Below are 20,706 nucleotides of genomic sequence, written 5' to 3' on the forward strand. Positions count from 1 at the left end.
TGTTCTGTTAGATCATATGATTAACGTTGATAATAAAAAAGAAATCGGCTTGAAACTGCAGAATGAGCCACAAAAAAAAAAAATAAAAGAAGACATACCATACATGACCTCGTAGTTTAAGCCTTACGCCATTTTTTGGAGTTACAGAGAATATTACTTTATGTAATCTAGTAATTATTGAAGTTTTAACTTCTGATGAAGTATACTTTTTGTGAACAATACTAAAATAAAATGACAAAAGTGAAATTCTAAATAGGAAGTAAAGCTTATATAGTGTTCTATAATAAGTAACAATTAAAGATAAAAAAGAAAACATCTTTAAACAAGATGTGCCATAACAGAAACATACACAACATATGGTCTTGTGAAATGTGCCGTTAGTCAACAATATGGGGTACAAGTAGTTTTTAGAATAACAATGGATATTAATTTTTGTAATCTAGTATTTATATGAACCTTGTTTTGTAAAGAAATATAATTTTAAGCGAACAAAATTTATTTTGACACAAGTGTGGAGATTACTAAGAAATACAGTTTCATACAATTAGCATCTGATGATAAAAGGAAAAAGAAGAAAAACATTGATACAGACTTAGCCATGAGAGAAAAACAGTAGACCTGGCCTCTTGGGATACGCTGTAAAACAACATTTTTACTGTTTTTCCCCGAGTTTCAAAAAATATTAACCTATTGTAGTGCATCAGTTGCTAAAAACTATGATTTTGTAGTGAAATATAAAAATTTTGCAAGCAAGAACATTTTTTTTTACAAAAGTCAAGTACAGAAAAGAGAGTACGATAAACATTTGAGAATAATAAAACTTTTTTGAAAAACGGACTGAACCACATAACACAACATACATTGACTCGCGGGGTTAGCTATAAGATCACAATTTTAAGGTACCAATATAGTTTTCTAAGTTACAGAAAATGTAACTTTTTGTAACCTAGAGATTGAAATCTTAATTTTATAATGAAATATAACTGTTGCGAACAAAAATACTTTGACAAAAGAAATCCAATTTATGACCATAAAGAACAGGAATACTGGAAAAAAATGAATATACTAAAACACAAACAAACTTGCAGACGATAATGCATATTTTACAGTATGTAAATGTTAACAGTTCACGAAAAACTATCGGTATTAATAATAAAAAACAACAGAAAAAAAACACTACGATATAGCATGTTTCGCCTTACACGAAAATTGATGAGACTTTAGTCAGAGTACAATGCATGCGAACTATAAATAAGCAGGATAAATGTGCTATTTTTCCAAGTTACAAAGAATGTAACTTTTTGTAACCTAGATATTATTAAAAACCTAAATATTTTAATGAGATATAACTATTGCCAACAAAAAAAAATACTTTGACGAAAGTGAAGAAATTTCTAGAAAGTACTGAAGTCTGCTTGAAACTTGTGACCAAGTCTTAATTGTGTAATGATATATACTTTGCGAACCAAATATATTTGGCAGATGGATAATATAAATGAAATTTATACATAACACGTTAAGTTCTGATATTTATGAATAAAAGTAGTCCAAATTATGACCACCAGATCCTTAAATGTTCTCTTAAAGAACAGGAATACTAGAGAAAAAACAAACAAACAAAAAAACATACAAAACACAAACAAACATACAGACGATAATGCATATTTTACAGTATGTGTATGTTAATAGTTCACGAAAAACTATCGGTTTTAATAAAAACAAAACTACAATAGCATATTTCGCCTTACACGAAAATTGAAAGGTTTTAATCACAATACAATCCATGCGGAACACAAAATTAAAGACATATTACAATACATGATAACGCAATGACTAGTACATCTCTATACGTACGCATAGATTGAAACGACTATCATTGCTCGTTGAGCCTTCACTAGCATCAAGCTAGCTTACAACTCTGCATAACTCTAGATGACTTTGTATTACAATCTATGTCGTAATGTATCAGATAGCCGTTAGCTCAGTCGTAGGTACTGCTTAAAAGGGTCCGTGATCCTGAACTGAATATTTTCTACTTTGACAATCGAACAATCGCTGATGATAAATAAAATAGATAATGAAATCAAATATAAACATTAAGCGTTCTCAATTTCGTTAGATCAGCTTTAGTCAGATCAGAAACCTACTATTTCAAGTTACAAAGATGAACTTTGTAAGAATGTAACTTGTACTGAGTTTGAACCTATTATAGTGAATAACTGCGAAAAATACTGCAAGTGGAGATACTTGAGGTCTGTAACTGCGAACTTACAGTCTTAATTTTGTAACGAAAAAAAAAACAAAACAAAAATCATAAGTGACAAAAGTGAGTTGTATGGATATTAAGTGGCATTTAACAACGCTTGCAGATAAGGTTTGTGATCAAGTAATCGTTACAGCGAATGTATGGAATTTCTTACCAAACTGGATAATGTTAATGAAATTTATACATTACACGTTAAGTTCTGGTAATTGTGAATTAAAAGTAGTCAAATTTTTGATCATTTGATCCTCAAATGTTCACATAGAGAACAGGAGTACAGGAAAAATATATACAAAAAAACACAAACTTACAGACAATAATGCATATTTTACGGTATTGTATGTTAATAGTTCACAAAAAAAAACAAAAAAACTATCGGTATTAATAAAAAAAACAACAACCAAAAAACCCAAAAAAACTACGATATAGCATATTTCGCCTTGCACGAAAATTGATGAGATTTAGTCACAATACAATGCATGTGAAACACAATATAATAATGACCATAGCTATAAATAGTAGGATAACTGTACTATTGTTATATAACGTGATCTCAGTGACTGTGACAAAACTTATCAGTACAGTTTGCACTTATAATTAGGACACTCTTGTACACTAACAAAAAGTCAATGTTCGAATCTGACCAGATCCTCACTACATGTGACACGATGTACGTTTTGGTGCTTGTCCTTTACAAATATCATACCGTCGAAAGTCCAGCAGCTATCGATTTTGTTATTTCTTACTAGAAGTCGGGCAGTATAGAAAGCAAAGTTACGTTGCTTAGTGAGATCTTCATTGATGTATATGCCATTTAGCCCGTGTGATTTCAATCCTGTACGAGCCTTAAGAAGACGCTGGCGAGATCTGTACGACACAAATTTTACTATGATGGGTCTTGGGGTTCCGGTGTCACTACGTTTCCCTGCCCGGTGGGATCTGTCAATTTCATTGATGTTAATGTCAACATCAAGTTTTTTGCACATGTCAAGAACTATTTGGTCGGTATTTTCACCTGGAGATTCTTGAGTTCAGCTGAGCTGAAAATGAGAAAACGGTGCGTTACACGTAAATAGTTCTGATTAAAGATGATGATGCTTATTACGAACGTTTCTTTAGCCCATTTTTCAAAATGCAATTAATAGAAATTAAAATGTATCTATCATTTGAAATGTTAAAGGAATTTCACCTTTAACAAAAATGCCCTCTTCTTACAAGCTGGTTGTTGTGTGAAGGAAGGAAGTCTCATTCAATACCAAGCAATACATGTAAGAATGACGTACGTTGAACGCTTTACCAGTTTATTTGACTTCACATGTAGATCAATATATTTTTTTTGCAGATCACACCGAAATAAAGGTGTTCTTTTATTTCATTTCAAGATGCTCCAATAAAATGTAGTAATGTTGAAATAAATTGCAACGAAGCTATCAAATATCGCTTTTATCAATTATTAGAAGGAAAAGTAATACTTATGCACGTGCCAGTTGTGTAATTTTGAACGTGCGCTCAACAGTTTAGATTGAAATATCCAATATGTTTAATATGTATTATATGTACCGGTGTAATTATACCGTATTTCAAGTTTTCCTGCAAATTATTCAGGCGTATTCTTTGAAAATCGTTTTAATGCTGAATTTTCGTACATGGCCTGTTTTATCAGCCGCTGCTATGGTAATGAACACGGCTTCATTCCTAAGGACTATCTTAAAATCCAGTTCTTGTTTTACTCAATTGTTTTATCACAGTAAAAAAATGTATAATGTGTAAATTAAGTGTGGCAGATATTTTGAAAGATTCCCCATACTGTAAGCAAATAATCCTTTAACGTGAAAAAGCTTCCTAACAAAAAATACCTATCTCAACAGTATTTTGTCCAGATAATACGTTTCTAAAAATTTAAGAGATTATCATTATTAATAATACTACAATTATTTTGCATGCCAGATTGGACTTTCCCGTGCTTTTGATGATGCTGGAAAAAAATCATCTTTAGTGGAGGAGCGGGGCCCGATTTCACAGCTCCTGGTTTCGTAGTTAAAACAGTGTAACCACTGGACTGCTGGCTGCTCTATTACTCTCATTAGTTGGTAAGTTTCCTTACTATGCTTGTGTTTATGTTGCTTACGTAAGGCATGTGGAAAATGTTGATAAATTGAATATTCTCATGAAAGCAAAGGTTATGATAAGATTTATTGTTCATCCCCACTATGCTCCCCAAAAAAAGAAAACAAATGCTGCTACCAAATGAAGGAGAATGCTTGAAAACGGAGCATAACAGTTTAAAAGTAATAAAGTCTAAAATTGTGTTTTTCCTAGAATTACCGAAGATATTGTTCACATGCATCGCATTTAAAACAAATCTGGTAGACCCTTATTTCGTCACCTTTGTTTCGTTTATCATGACTGAAAAGGTCCTGAACAAACCTGCACGTGCCAGATCCTCGTCTGTAAAAGATCTGAATTTGCTTTTTGTTGGTATGCATTCGTTTGCAATCTTTACAAGGGCTACAGGAATACCTTTAGGTGTAGTTGCTATAACCTTGCCACATATCTTTGGTTCATGTCTGAATGCGGTTTCGCCCGATACTGTGTTACCTAAGGCAGGTAGGAAAGCTTCAGCTCCATCATAATCAATATCGGTAGCGCACGTAGTCAAAAAGCACAATTCCCCAGTTTCCTTTATTCGAACAAAAGGTCCTACGCACGAAAGTCTTTCCTTTAAGTCGACAGTGCTTCCAATCTAGAGTTCTGAAAATAATTGTCGTCATTAGTGGTTAAATATTTAACTTTTCTTGTCGAGTATAAGTTTTGTTTGTGCATTATAAATTTGTGTAAGCATTCACTATAACAAAAAATGTGTCGCCCCGCGCTAATGATTTAATCGTTTCTCTTGTCCATTCTGAAAGATTTCTGTAAATGCATACATATTTATAACATTTGGCGCAAAAAATCAGTATTTAGAGGTGATTGTTATAGTTATGCAATTTACAGACTGAAACGTCAAAGTCACACTTGCTTCCAGGTAATTCTATTAAGAATGCGGTTTATTTTTCAATAGTGGCGTATTGTTTCACGCTATCAGAACATGTTCGATTAAACCCGATGAAGTAAAACAATGCGAAAAAACGCGTTATGCTTACAAAAACCTGTACCTTTGACTTTGGGCTGTCAGGGTGCAACAATAAACCCACGAGAAAGATCAGAGTAGTTAATACAACGACCAAAAAGGTAACATTTTTTATAAAGGCGTTTCCGATAGAGCATGTTTGAATTGGTGTGTCTATAAATAGATGTTGACGATAGAATACTCTATCAATCGGATGCAAGAAACAACAGACCAATCAGAAACGGCTATGATCTGTAAAAGACGCTGTAACTTTGACCTTCCGTCATTAGAGTTTTAACATTCTAATAAAGATATAGAGAATACTAGGTTACTTTCTGATAAATTTGAATTTATTAGGCGAGTTTTCGTGATAATAAAGCCGAATCATAATTTACAAACCAAATATTTTACACATATGATGTATTATCATATTTGTGACGAATAGCATTTTGCTTTTGTCGAGAAAATTTATTCTTGTCTCATACTAAGCAAAAACATAACTTCACATACCTCAATTTCGTCTTTTTTTTATGCACAACACCAGCACCGGACGTTGCGCAACTCATTTTAAGCGTATTCCCGGCGGGAATTGTATTGCGCGTTTACCACCCGTGGTAATCGAGCATAAAATAAAAAGAAAATTTGTTTGTTTTTCGTGAATATGGAATATATCGAAGTGAGAAAATGTTCACATGTTCACTTGCGCTACGCACTCGTGAAAATATTTGAAATTTTCTCACTTCTCAGTGAGATATAGAGGATATTTGTTTGTTTTGGGTGAATATGGAATATATCTCACTGAGAAGTGAGAAAATTTCAAATATTTTCACGAGTGCGTAGCGCAAGTGAACATGTGAACATTTTCTCACTTCGAGGTGAGATATATTCCATATTCACGAAAACAAACAAATTTTCTTTTTATTTTTATGCTCAATTACGTTGAGATTTGCATTTTGCAACTATTTTTAATCTCAGCGCGGGAAACAGACGCGCGTAAACAGACATGACGTCAGACGTGCTGTGACGTTATAAAGACGCATACAACAAAAAGTTCCATTTTATTTTAATTTTTGCTGCATATCGTTATGAAATTCTCTTTAAGTAAAATAACTTGAATCGAGAAATAAACTATAAAGAACAAAGTGCGACTACAATTTTCATCCTGTTTTAAGCAAATAATTTAAAATTCATACACAAAGTAATGAGGGGGTGGAGCTATATCTCTCACAGTGTGAAAATATAGATTTCATATTTTCACAGTGTGAGTGATGAAATATGAAAATATTTAACTGATAGAATACAGTATTTCATTAGTTAGCATAAAATAAATATTCCATATTCACTCAAAACAAACAAATATCCTCTATTTATTTCACATAGTAAAAAATAAAGAGAAGTCTTAGGCGTACTCGATATAACATGGAAAACTTTAGTAGCAACGTCTGATATAAATAAAATACACGCATATCGGTGACGTTTTACCCCAATTCTAGCATAAAACTGCTGTTCTTGTCACATTTAGGGGGTGTTTTAACAGGAGAGAAAACGTGTGTTAACAGAGAGATTCTCGCGCTCGCGTGCTGTTATAACACCTTTTTATATATGCGAGTTCCGTGGCAAAGCGTAAACGTCATTCGGCCCCAAAACGGATAATTCAAAACAAAATGACGTCAACGTAAAAAACAACTCAGACATTCCCGCGCATTTCATGGAAATTTAATGACGTTGAGGTAGGATGTATTCATTTATTAGTATTTTTCCGCGTTTTATGCTAGAATAGCGTTAGCGCATGTTCATTTCGTGTTATAACGTCTGCAGAATCCCTCGGGATACGTTGGTACCCTCGCCCTACGGGCTCGGGCACCAACCAATCCCTCGGGATTCTGCAGACGTTATAACACGAAAAAACATGCGTTATCCCTACATTCTAGCATAAAACTGCTGTTCTTGTCACTTTTTGGGGGTGTTTTAACAGGAGAGAAAACGTGTGTTAACAGAGAGATTCTCGCGCTCACGTGCTGTTATAACACCTTTTTATATATGCGCGTTCCGTTGCAGAACGTAAACGTATTACGGCCCCAAAACGGATAATTCAAATGGAAATGACGTCAACGTGAAAAAACAACTCGGATATTCCCGCGCATTTCATGGAAATTTAATGACGTTGAGGGATATTGTATTCATTTATTCGTTTTTTCGCGTTTTATGCTAGAATAGCGTTAGCGCATGTTATTTTCGTGTTATAACATCTTCAGAATCCCTCGGGATACGTTGGTACCCTCGCCCTACGGGCTCGGGCACCAACCAATCCCTCGGGATTCTGCAGACGTTATAACACGAAAAAACATGCGTTATCCCTACATTCTAACATGACTCGATTTGATTTCCAGTTAAACAAAGAAGGAATTCAAGCTCTGTATATTCTGCGATAAACAACGGTTGACGCGCGCGGACCGGTAAGAGAGCATTATGACGTCAATTATGACGTCAAATTGCCGCATGACGTCCGATACATTACTCCTCGGGTAAATGAAGTCCAGCATAATATTTATTAAAATATGTCAATGAGCATGTCAGAATGAAAATAATCAAGGCCTTCTTGTGATTTATCGTCTGATTTACCACGGTTCGTCGTTCAGATGCTTCAGTATTTAACCACTCGGGCTAACGCCCTCGTGGTTCAATTCGTACGCATCTGAACTCTGAACAGTGGTAAACTAGACGATAAACCACTCGAAGGCCTTGATTATTTGTTAAATATATAGAGGATATTTGTTTGTTTTGAGTGAATATGGAATAGGCCTATATCTCACTGAGAAGTGAGAAAATTTCAAACATTTTCTCACTTCGAGGTAGGATATATTCCATATTCACGAAAAACAAACAAATTTTCTTTTTATTTTATGCTCAATTACGCTGAAATGTGCATTTTGCAACAAATTTTAATCTAAGCGCGGGAAACAGACGCGCGTAAACAGACATGACGTCAGACGTGTTGTGACGTTATAAAGACGCTCACAACATAAAGTTCCATTTTATTTTATTTTTTGCTGCATAACGTTATGAAATTCTCATTAAGTAAAATAATTTGAATCGAGAAATATACTATAAAGAACAAAGTACGACTACAATTTTCATCCTGTTTTAAGAAAATAATTTAAAATTCATACACAATGTATGAGAGGGCGGAGCTATATCTCTCACAGTGTGAAAATATAGATTTCATATTTTCACAGTGTGAGTGATGAAATATGAAAATATTTAACCGATAGAATACAGTATTTCATTAGTTAGCATAAAATAAATATGAGAGACGTTGAAGGGGAAGGCGAAGGTTGAAATCTCAAACTCTCTGCTGTTTCTCGACAACACACCGGGATGCCGCTGCCTATAGGCATACAGCCACTAAATAGCCTGAGCACCTATGAAAAAATGGTAGTCGCATAATGGCGGATTCAAATAGTTCTCAGTTTTTTTTTGCTGTAAGAAGGATTTTTCCTTGAAATCATTGCTATATATTGGTTGAAATCATATTGCATGTCTATACTTGACATGCTGGTAGCATTTGCATGTTGAAAAAAGACTCCAAACTGATTTAACATGTGAAATTTATTCATACACCCCTACCCTAAATTGTGATTGTCATTTCAGTGTAAAAATTACGGTGTGTCCGTTTGACCAGAAATATTTTTCTTGCATCAAACATGACCCCTACTTTTCTTTGGATATTTTTACAGTATAAATGTTGCTCTACAAGAAAATGTAAGTTAAAGAAATTTAAAATGGGTCTAGGTGTGTATTGCAGCATTGTGAAAACTTGTCATTTTATATAGAATATATAGTGGTGGCTATTTAGTGTGTTATAACCTATTAAGGTTAGCTTCTACAACAGGATAGATATGTAAACACACCGTTAACTCCACGCCCGACTGATTTCAAAAATTGACCACACCGACCCCAAAATGGCGGTTTATAAAGATACAGAATTTTAAGGAAAATTTGTGCTATAGATATGACCCTAACTACTCAAATTGAGAATGACGGGCCAGTTCATTTTTGAAATTAGCAAGTAAAGAGTAATGGTTGAACATAACTATTCATGAACAAAACAATGGTTAAATTGAATGAGTTTATCATTTTAAACTGAAAACCAGAATATTCCAATAGGCAGTTGGTTATTCAACTGACTTGTGAACTGGCAACTGGCTCTCTTGATCTTTATGTGTTTACAACGACTGCTAATTGCATCTAAATGGCTGAATTACGATAAAAAATCTGAAAACAAGACCCTCCAAAAACCAGAATCCTATGCAATTCGAACGATTTTTAAATTCCCAAGTTTTTCTCTTGTACATTCATATAAAAAAACAACTCATACTCTGATTTGTGAAAACCGGACGGCATTTCATGACAAGAAAGGAATAATACACATGAAAAATCCTCTGAAAACCTGACAGTAAGTGTCGAACTTTTATGTAGTGTCACCTTGATCTCATGCAGTTGACAGTTACCAAGTTACAATCACAAAATTTACCTATTAAGTAAATATGTGTGAAAAACATGTTTCTGTGTGATTGATTTTATTTATTGGGTTTGAAGCGCTAAATGTCTAAAGTTAAGAGGAGAACTTCATTCATGTATTTCTATTTTTCATAAAATAACATTTTTCGTTGTATGAAGATAGATCTCTATTCTCTTATAGATTAACAAATATCAATGTTCACGTGATGCACGTTCGATAGTTTATAAGAACTGGTCTATTCAAATCTCCACGATAAGAGAAAAACTCTTTTCAATATAAGGCATCCGGCTAAAACAAGATCAGGTAGGGTAAGTAGAATGAGCCGATGTTATACTCTTGCATCTCTTTACAATAAGAAGTAAATATAATATAATGAGTGGCATTGTTTAGAGCTTGTTTCCAGCTTTCTTAGCATGTATAACACTATTAGGTTTCGGCTCACCGTTTTAAAAATATTATGCATAAAGTAAGCTAAAAGGGCCAATTATTTATGTTGTGCTGTGTCATTTTAAACAAGCCAAAAACTGAACATGTGTGGTAAAGAAGTATGTGAAAAGAAACCAATTTTAAGGTAACCAGTGTATAATTATACATATCGGGTAACATTTTGTTGATGCCATTCATTGCCATATTTAATATTTTCATGGGTAGCATCTTTTCGGGAAATGTTGTCATTGTTATGCTTTTTCAGGTATTACATTTGGAGAGTTTGTGAAAATGTTAAAGCAATATCTTTGACAAATCATGTTTATATTCATTATTTATGACACCAGTGATTATGTGTCCTTGCAACGGATACAAACAATTACTTGCCAAAACTCTAGTTAAGCTTGAGGAACTAATAATCGAAGTACACCGTTTGGTAGTGTCCGTAGATAGCATTTTAAAGCATGTTTTTCTATACAAATGTGCGAGCTGTTGATATCTTTCTACTGTTTTCTGTGATAGATTCTGGCAATGAATGAAAATAGTAGAGCTTGAAACCTTAGCTTTCTGCATTTTTAATGGCGACCGGTTCAAATTTGTTCGTAAATCGTAGTGTCCGTAGATCATATTTTTGAAGTCTAGTAATTTTGCAAATAAGAGTCAGAAAATGTTGTTCTCATATATGTTTTATTGTTTTCAAATAAATATATCATATTTAGCATCTAAGACTTATATATTCTGCTTAACATTTAAATAAATCAGCATTAATGCATCATTTGCTTCTTACATGTTAATATATACTTCAAAACTTAAAAAAAATGACATCAAGTGTTTTCAAAAGGACTTGTTTTTATGTTTGAAACATATTATTGCAAAAGAAATCTCTTGCAGTTCATTTTTGTTTCAGGGTTTAGTGATCTACGGATACTACAATCTTAGGCTTAAGCTTACATATGTTCAAGATAAAGTATTTTTCATGTTTATTTGAGAGATATTGGTGCTAAAAGAAAGACCTGCTTTTTATATGACACTGTGTAGGTTGGCAGCCCTTATAACAAGCTTTTACCACTGTGTCCATGAATCACACAACATCAAATTGTATATAATAAAATAAATGAACTAGCATACAGAAATATGTTGTTAAAACATTCCAATTAAATGTAGCCACAAGTCGCTTTTAAATGAAGTACATTGTATAAATATTTGTATTTAATTTGAGCACAACCACACTCTTGCACAAAGCATTATCACAATCCGACAATATTACATACAGTATTTCATTCAGAATTAACAGTTCCATTAAGTCTGTATTCGTTGTCAACACTTTTTTAAAAATGTATCTACATCCTTGTAAAACATTTAAAATGTATCATGCTTGTAACAAAATTTCTATATCCAAATTTACTAGAACATAATTATTTACCCTAGTCCTAAGGCAGTGATTCTTATATATTTTAAAGGTATCAGTTTTAATAGAAAACAAAAATAAAGTGAAAGTAAGGTTGAATACATCCTTAGTAAACACAACATTTGGTAAAGTAGCCTCTGTATGGATACAAAGAAAAATGATATCTTGAACAGACTTAGAACCTGCATTATTAAGGAAGAAAGGTCATGGTCTGTATTCAAGGAAACTGAAATCAACAATGGGTATTTCATTTTCTTCAACATCCTACAGAGGGAGTAACTTGAAATATAGATATAGTTAGAATTTTAAAAATAATTTGCACTTTCTACACAAAGAGAAACTAAACAATACAGATAGAACTTTTCACTGCAGTTGTCCCAACATCTGGAAACTGAAATTTAAGAATGGTACTTGATATATTACAGCTTGATGTGTGACTCATGAATACAGTGGCAAAACCACTATTTATAAGGGCTGCCAACCTACACATACGCACCATAACATATTGTGATAGTGTCCGTAGATCTTTCGGACTGTTGTTTTAAATATTTATCAATAGTTATTTGACTATTTTGTTGTTCAGATTTTGTTTCAGATATTACCTTTAGGTCCTAGAAAAGGCATTTACATGTCAATAAGTTGCAAGGTTAACCAAAAGAGTTCAAAATCAAAAGAAATTGTCGTAAGTAGTACCTAAAATTGTTTTTTCTTCAATCTCAATGTTTAAACTTCAAAACATATAATATTTGTCATGAAAAGCATTTATGATTAACAGAACTTAGTGCATTGTAGAATACAAAAAAGTTAATAATTTTAGTTAACATATCATATGTAGCCGAAGTCATAATTGGCGTATATATATATATATATAACATATTTCGTAGTGTCCGTAGATAATTTGACACTCAAACAGAATTTGTCATATTTCTAAAACTAAGATTTTAAGACATCTAGAAACTGGTATTTTCTTGTCACCTTAAACAAGTTTTGTGATTTATGTATTTTATTGGTTCTTTCCAGTTGAATTGCAAAAGCAACAAGGCAGTCTGAAAGACAGCTAAATCCCCGCCACTGCTATGGATAGTGAAAGGGTAAACCCTTGACCTTTAGCTGTGACCTGGACCTTGAACTGACATGGCTGACTCATGAATTCTGCGCAACGTCTTGATAAGGTGATCATTTGACCCAAGTTTCATAAAAAAATTTTTCAAGGGGTTTAGGAGATACAGAGCTCAAATCTTTGACCCTGAGTTGTGACCTTGACCTTGAGTTAACATGGCTGTTTCATGAGTTCTTAATGAGGTGATCATTTGAACTAAGTTTGATGAAAATCCTTCAAGGGGTTTTGGAGATAGAGAGCGGACACGAAATGGAAGGCTAAAACCTTTGACCTTGAGTTGTGACCTTGACCTTGAGCCAGCATGGCTGACTCATGAGTTCTGCAAATCGTCTTGATGAGGTCATCATTTGACCCAAGTTTTATATGAAACCTTCAAGGGAATTAGGAGTTACAGAGCCAACACAAAATGAAAGGCTCAAACCTTTGACCTTCAGCTGTGAGCTTGACCTTGAGCCGGCATGGCTGACTCATAAGTTCTGCACATCGCCTTGATGAGGTGATCATTTGACCCAAGTTTGATGAAAATCCTTCAAGGGGTTTAGGAGATAGAGAGCGGACACGAAATGGAAGGCTAAAACCTTTGACCTTGAGTTGTGACCTTGACCTTGAGCCAGCATGGCTGACTCATGAGTTGTGCAAATTGCCTTGATGAGGTCATCATTTGACCCAAGTTTTATATGAAACCTTCAAGGGAATTAGGAGTTACAGAGCAGACACAAAATAAAAGGTTCAAACCTTTGACCTTCAGTTGTGACCTTGACCTTGAGCCGGCATGGCTGACTCATAAGCTCTGCACATTGCCTTGATGAGGTGATCATTTGACCCAAGTTTGATGAAAATCCTTCAAGGGGTTTAGGAGATATAGAGCGCGGACACAAAATAGAAGGCTCAAAGCTTTCTCCCTAAGTTGTGACATTGACCTTGAGCCGGCATGGCTGACTCACAGGTTCTGCACGTTGTCTTGATAAGGTGATCATCTGACCAAAGTTTTATAAAATTCCTTCAAGGGGTTTAGGAGATATAGAGCGGACACAAAATGGAAGGCTCAAACCTTTGACCTTGAGCCGACAATGCTGGTTTATGGGTTCTGCACATCGTCTTGATGAGGTGATCATTTGACCCAAGTTTCATGAAAATCCTTCAAGGGGTTTAGGAAATATCGAGCGGACACGGAAGTGTTACGGACAGACGGAAGAACGGACGGAAGGAGACCATTCCTATAACCCCCCACCACTTGTGGCGGGGGATTAATTAAATTTGAACCAATTAAGTAAATGTTAAGCTTTAAATATCCTTCGTTCTTGTGTCATGGGATCAAATATTGCATTGAAACAGAGCAGATACTTATTACTGAATGTGTTCAGAGATGTTTCTGTGTGCAATTGGGTAGAACAGTTTTTGCAATTGTGTTGTATTCATTGAAAATACAGCACCGTTATGCTTTTAGTAGTAGTGTCCGTAGATCAGCTACCTTCAGAGGACTGAACAGCTGCAACTTTTTTAAATATTCAATCGCAAGCTAAAACCCTTTGGAATATTATTTCTCACATATAACAAACACCTTTTTTAAAGGATTCTTGGCATTTTATTTTGACCAAAAGTGAGACAAACTTTCCCTATCTGATCTTGTTTTAGCCGATCATTTAAAGTGATATTTTTCTTTTAAAATAATTTTCCGTTTTATTCTAGAGAGAAAAAAAATACAGATTTTGGAAAAGAAAAATACCCATAGACTCGAACATTTGAAGTGTTTGTTTTTTAGCTTTTTGACAACATCTCCATAGTTCTTGATGGACCCAAACAGATTAACATCCAAATTCTCATATACCTTGGAGCAATACTTCTGTACGTGGACTTTTATTGAAGTAAGTGAGGAAATCAAAAGTAGAGCAATGCTTTCTGGTAGTGCATAAGGTTGAATTTGCAATGAATCGAGCTTTAATGGAGTTTTGTGAAGTTTGAGGATCCACTAAAGGGTAGGGAGCTTCCTCTGACTGTCGTCAAGTGCAATACTGAAATTTATACATTGATTTACATGCCTTTTGTTATTTTTGATCGCATCTATTAACGATAACTAGTAAGTTATTGTATGTTTCAGTTCATTTTGCAATATGCCTGTGTTGTAAATGCGTCATATGATAATAATACTTGCAGCTTTGTCTGCAGGAGTAAAACCAAATTCGTGTGTACCTTGAATAAAGCTTCCTTTAAACTTCGGAATAAAAACTCGGGTTTAGGAGGTAATAAGGGTTTAATTGTTAAGGTTCCGACACCAGTTTTTAATATAGTCATCAATAGACTGAATTATTGCAGAAAGACTTTTTTCAAAGTTAATAGACGAGGGAATTCTATTAGAAAGGAATTCTGACTCTTTTATCATCAAAAGTCTTCAAATTATCGCTTATGATATGGCCGATTGATTAGATTCTTTACAGTTACAACTGTCTGCATCATTAAGCTCTATTAAGACGGATCGCTTGAGTCCAACAATTTAACCGTTGCACCGCTTGAAAAATACAGTTTTTAGTCAGAAAATTCTCGTTTCAACCATTGAAAGGACAAAATTACCACAGCTTCTGTATATTCAGTATATAATAGTATAAAATTTACCTTGTAATTCATGCAGTCATTTTAATTGCTTTCTGATCATTGTAGGCCTTTTTTAAAAGGAAAAACATAATACCTTTGTCAAACAATTCTACATTTTTCTGCATACTTAACATGATTACCTTGTTTTTCTTCAATGTAGTCTGAATTTGCTTTGTGACTTTGGTTTATGGTATCCAGCGTGTCTATTTTACTCTCCAGGAACGTAATCCGCTGAAAAAAAGACAACGTGGCAGATACACATGGTGCGTTGCGAATACATTAATTATGATGTAACTATTTACGGCGATAAAACCAACCGTATTCAGTTAAATACGAGTCAATACAATGACTCACAAATAATAACATTTACGCATTATTGTACACTAATATTACGAACTATAAAAGCAATTACTTGTCTTGTATTCGAACGCTCTGATTCAAGTTGCCTAACTCTTTCATACAGTGTCTCATTCTGATTGTCTGATTCTCCCAAAGCGTCTCGTAAAACTTTCTTTGCCTCATCACCTACTGCTTCAGTGGCTTCTGCTTGTTTCTTATCAATGTCGACTTTAGCATTTTGAATCTTTTGTTCCAGCTCATCTGATTTGTAGGTTATGGAGGCTAGAGCATCTCTGCATACCTCGGTCTCGTTGTGCGTGGTAATGATAAAGTTCTCTTGCTTCAACTGACAGCAGAATTATTTTGTTTATTACGGCAATGATGTTACATGACTTTGAAGACTGTCAAAAATGATAGTTGTAATATCGTATTTATCACCAACTGAATGTGAAGAATTTAAATTAGAAACGTACACCAATACATGCAACAATTCAAGAAACCATATTGTCTGGCTGCTTTTAAAAAAAAGTCCCACTTCTTTTAAATATGAGTACATTGTGTAAAACAGTAAAAGATCATGAGTTGGTTTTTTTTCGTTTAAGTCATTATATCATATGACAATAGTTTGAACACAATACCTGTTTTAGTTTTAAGACTGCGTCTTGAGCATCATGTCTTGCTTTCAATTCTTTTTCGTTCTCAAGAATTGCTACAATTTCATCTATACATTCATCTAGCTTAGAGTCTTCCATCTCATAGTTCGGTGAATGGAATAATTCATTTCTTCTGTGTAGAGTCTAAAAAAAAACAACATTGCTATATGGTCATGTCACTCAATATGCTAAACTTTGCAGTCAATAGTGAAAAATTTAGTAAGTCAAAGTATCATTCCTAACTTGATATTTAGCCGAGGATGATAATTTTCAGTGAGAACATGAAATTCGTGTCAGAAGAAGGACGTAAAAACAACAGGAATACTAGAATCATAATCACGCTGGAACATGAACAAAATGATCGGGTTGTGAAATGATACTCATGATCATGAAAGACACGTAATAAATCAACAGGTCATGAGACTTAAGTCATGATTAAGCTCGCAGGTACTCGCGGTTTGAAACGTAGCCGCCATATTCACTACCCGCCGTGATTTGAATTCGTTGAGTAGATAGTCACAAATATTTTAAGGTAGTAGAGGTGTAATAGAGTACCTCCTTTTTGAAGAGTATTCAATTCCTAACATAAACCCACTTTTACTGCAATTCTCACGGGGACGTAGATTCAAGCCCTACTAGGACCAACTTTTTTTTCTATTATTTTCCGTGTTTTTTTTCTGGTAAGTTTTTACTTCTTTCAACATCTATGATTGATTTATTGTACAAAAATGGGAAAAAAAAATAATTTGATAAGCGATTTCTTGCTGTTCAAAGTGAATTTACTACTTAAACAGAAGGGGTAGAGTTACACATCTTTAAAAATATTGAGTTACATGTGGTAAAAGTTCTCTATTTTGCTTTCACTCGTTAGATTACATATTGTGGAAGAAATGTAGATAGGTTTTACGTCTGCCCCAATGTCATTTTTGAATGAAGTAAGCAAAATTCAAAACAGAAAGACAGGATTCGACCTTATTTTTTCAATGTTGAAGTTAGAATTCTGTATCATTAAGTCCATTTACTTGAGGAACCCTAGATAAAATGATATTCATATTTTTATGTTGTGTTTTATAATTGTTTACCAGTAGTTTGATGATTCTTTTATTAAAACAAATGGTAAAATGAGTTCTCTGCAAACGTTTTGTATATTGGTCATCACTTTGAAATTTGTCTCTACTTGAGCTAGAGGAGATACTGTAAATAAAATCTGGAAATTATTATTATTGTAAGTTATACAAAATTTTGAAAAAACGGCACGGTAAATGTTATTAAAAAATTACAAAACAGTGCGAAACACGGTCATCTTTAAGAATATACCGAGCAAATGCTATTTTGTAATCATTGCTATTACACTTCTACTACCTTAAGTGCTTCTTTAAAAAATCAGATGTTGCTGGTGACAATAAAAAAAACAAGGTAGTTCTAATGCTAGTTTTTTTCAACAAACGGAAGTGAAATGAATCCGGCTTAAGAATAAAAACGATAAATTCCTGCCAAGCATGGCTCAATCTACTTCCAACGGTATAAAAATGGCATGACAGCTACAATTTTCTTATTATCATTGGCAACTTCTGCATAACTTAAAGAACCATCTAAATCAAATGTGGTGTGTTGTTTAGTGCCTGTAAGTATAATAATTTGAATACCAGAAATATATCATTCCAGGGCGTGTAGTCAACACGGCTGCTCATGTCCAGTCGCAGAGTATCTGATTAAGCTTTAAATCTAAAGCATACTTAGGTTCTTAAAGCAATGCCATGATCAAAATTATCCATTAGCAGCGAATAACGCTATAGAACCTTTACGAATATATCGTCGTCAGACAAATGTGTTCTGTGACTCAAGTTGTTGATAAAAACATGTAGTAACCCTGAAGTGTCAATATCGTCAGCCGTAGACTTGTTAGAATATCCTGGCGCATTGATGAAACATTTTGCGATCTCCCACGGAGCTGAACACCACTTCTGTATATCTGTATTATTCCAGTTTGGTGAAGGCGGTGTCGATGCGTGATTTTTTAGAATATCTTCCATAATAGCGTCGCATACGTTTACAGGACATCGTTGTTGATTTGTATAAAGAGAGTTACAGCTGTTTTTGCCACTGGGACATTTCTTTCTGCCTGCATGATCTTTCTTATATGTATGCAATGGTTGCAGGTTTTTAATTTCGCATTGGTTACAGCTGCGTCCGGATATGACATCCTGAATAATTCTCTTGTGTTCTTCTTGAACCACATCATTAGCAAATTCTTTGATACCTTCTTTAAGATATTTAAACGCCAGTCCACCTCTCACCCAGTTTCTGTATTTCTTTTTCTCCAAATCTTCTTGGTTACTCATTTCACATATATTACTTCCTTTAATCCAACTTTCGTATTCGGAGAATATCTCTAAACAATAAAGTAAGAGATTTAATGTTTTATTCCTTTTCAGATTTGGATAATATGTTGATTTTATCTGCCTATAATAATTTTACATATGTGTAAAGAGTTAATTTAACATAAATAAAGAAATAGTTAGACAAAAACGAAAGTAGGAGGACATAACCATAAAAACTTTTGTATTAGTCGTAATTAATACGGATTCGTTTCATCGAATTTAAAAAGCACATTGTAAACATGAAACCGTTTCTTGTTGAACGATTTTAACAGTTTTGCCTGTCGCCATATACGTGTACTAAATTACATTATTTAGTCATAACTATTATCCATTGAATTACATTATTTAGTTATAACTATTATTTATCAATTTATCTAGTTAAATATACCAATATCGAATGAAAAAGTACATACATCTTATTATTTATTGATACAGATAAAATTGACATATAAAGCGTCATTGAATCAGTTATAGTTTATTTCAATTTCTTACCTCCCCACTTTAGCGAATCAGTTTCAAAATGGTAGCTGACATGCTTACACTCGTTATCTTTAATGTTTAAGTGGCAGGGGCAAGTTTCGTATTGTGGCCCTGAAACGTATTTTTGTTTCAATAAAATAGGTAGATGCACTTTAAAGGCATTTAATATATTCAACTGGTTATTTCTGATGTTTACAGAACCAAGCAGTTATACGAGTAATTATTATGTAAAATATATGCTTAAATCGATTTCCTAGCTCCGTGTAGACGACCGGGTCTAAAATCTAACCTGAGGTAACGGAAGTCGGACAAAATGGAAACGGTCATCCATCTAAACAACTGTTTAGCAACCTCGTTAATAACATTTGTAAATTTTTGTAGCATTATGGGGTTTTCTTAAGTATATAAAAGTTTTAAGGAGTTTTGGATTTCATTTATATTAGGGATTTTGATATTATTGAAATACTTTTAATATGTTTAAATTTGAAATTCTCTTATTAATTTAAGTATGTTAAATGTTTAAAGTTTTCCCTAAAAGTTTAATACGCCTGTCAATTATGTCAATATATTATATGCCACAAGGTCATATCATATTTATTATTCAATATATTTACGGAAAGAAACAAATATACCCAGACTTAACTCGGAAATGCACGAGGAAATAAAGTTGTATTGCACAAGCGTGTCTAGTATCTCTCCTGCATATAAGCGTATGTTTTGAGATGTAAAATTAGATTGAGTCGGGAGAGATAGCTAGATAGGCTGAAGGTTACTTATACATTCTGTCAGTTATTTATATGTATGGTTAAAAATTATATATATGTTGAACTGTATACTTCATGAAATAAATTGAAATTGAAACTTTAAACTTATATTTGTGTTACTCTACAATTCTATTTTGGTGCCTTGCACAAGCGTGTCTAGTATCTCTCCTCCATATATAAGCGTATGTTTTGAGATGTAAAATAAGATAGAGTCGGGAGAGATAGCTAGATAGGCCGAAGGCTACTTATACCTTATGTCAGTTATTTATATGTATGGTTAAAAATTATATATATGTTGAACTGTATACTTCATGAAATAAATTGATATTGAAACTTTAAACTTATATTTGTGTTACTCTACAATTCTATTTTGGTGCCGTGACCAGGATTCGAACCTTGGAGATTGCCCGGCCACATCGACGAAGAAACACCACTATACGGCACGACGAAGAAAGGTTAGTGAATAGTACATTTATTTTGCTCGCTAGACAAAATTTAACAAAATGGCAGAAGCTGAAATTCAGCAAGTTTTTCAAGTTTTGGCTACTGAATTAAAAAATGTTTCCACCGCAGTAGACACTCAGGGTGTATGTCAAGTTGTACCAAAATTTGATGGAAATTCTAAAGAATATAGGTCTTGGATAAAATCTAT

The 20,706-nt window shown here is 33.7% G+C and overlaps 1 protein-coding gene across 3 annotated transcripts; it reads right to left on the reverse strand.

The window, feature by feature from the left end:
- Positions 1 to 2,276: 2,276 nt before the first annotated feature.
- LOC128546167 (uncharacterized protein CXorf38 homolog) lies at positions 2,277 to 20,087 on the reverse strand. 3 transcript variants are annotated; one of them, XM_053546148.1, is made up of 7 exons: positions 19,303 to 20,087; positions 18,229 to 18,821; positions 16,415 to 16,573; positions 15,850 to 16,122; positions 15,578 to 15,668; positions 4,784 to 5,014; positions 2,277 to 3,303 (listed from the first exon to the last, which is right to left on the reverse strand). In XM_053546148.1, the coding sequence occupies exons 2-6, from the start codon at positions 18,769 to 18,771 to the stop codon at positions 5,007 to 5,009; spliced, it is 1,074 nt and encodes a 357-aa protein (XP_053402123.1). In that variant the 5' UTR covers positions 18,772 to 18,821; positions 19,303 to 20,087; the 3' UTR covers positions 2,277 to 3,303; positions 4,784 to 5,006. The 3 variants fall into 3 exon arrangements, with proteins under 3 accessions (XP_053402123.1, XP_053402122.1, XP_053402124.1); XM_053546147.1 differs by having other exon boundaries at positions 4,691 to 5,014; XM_053546149.1 differs by lacking the exon at positions 19,303 to 20,087 and having other exon boundaries at positions 4,691 to 5,014; positions 18,076 to 18,370.
- Between the last annotated feature and the right edge of the window lie 619 nt (positions 20,088 to 20,706).

The sequence above is a fragment of the Mercenaria mercenaria genome, chromosome 6 (genome assembly GCF_021730395.1).
Source record: "Mercenaria mercenaria strain notata chromosome 6, MADL_Memer_1, whole genome shotgun sequence".
NCBI lineage: Eukaryota > Metazoa > Mollusca > Bivalvia > Venerida > Veneridae > Mercenaria > Mercenaria mercenaria.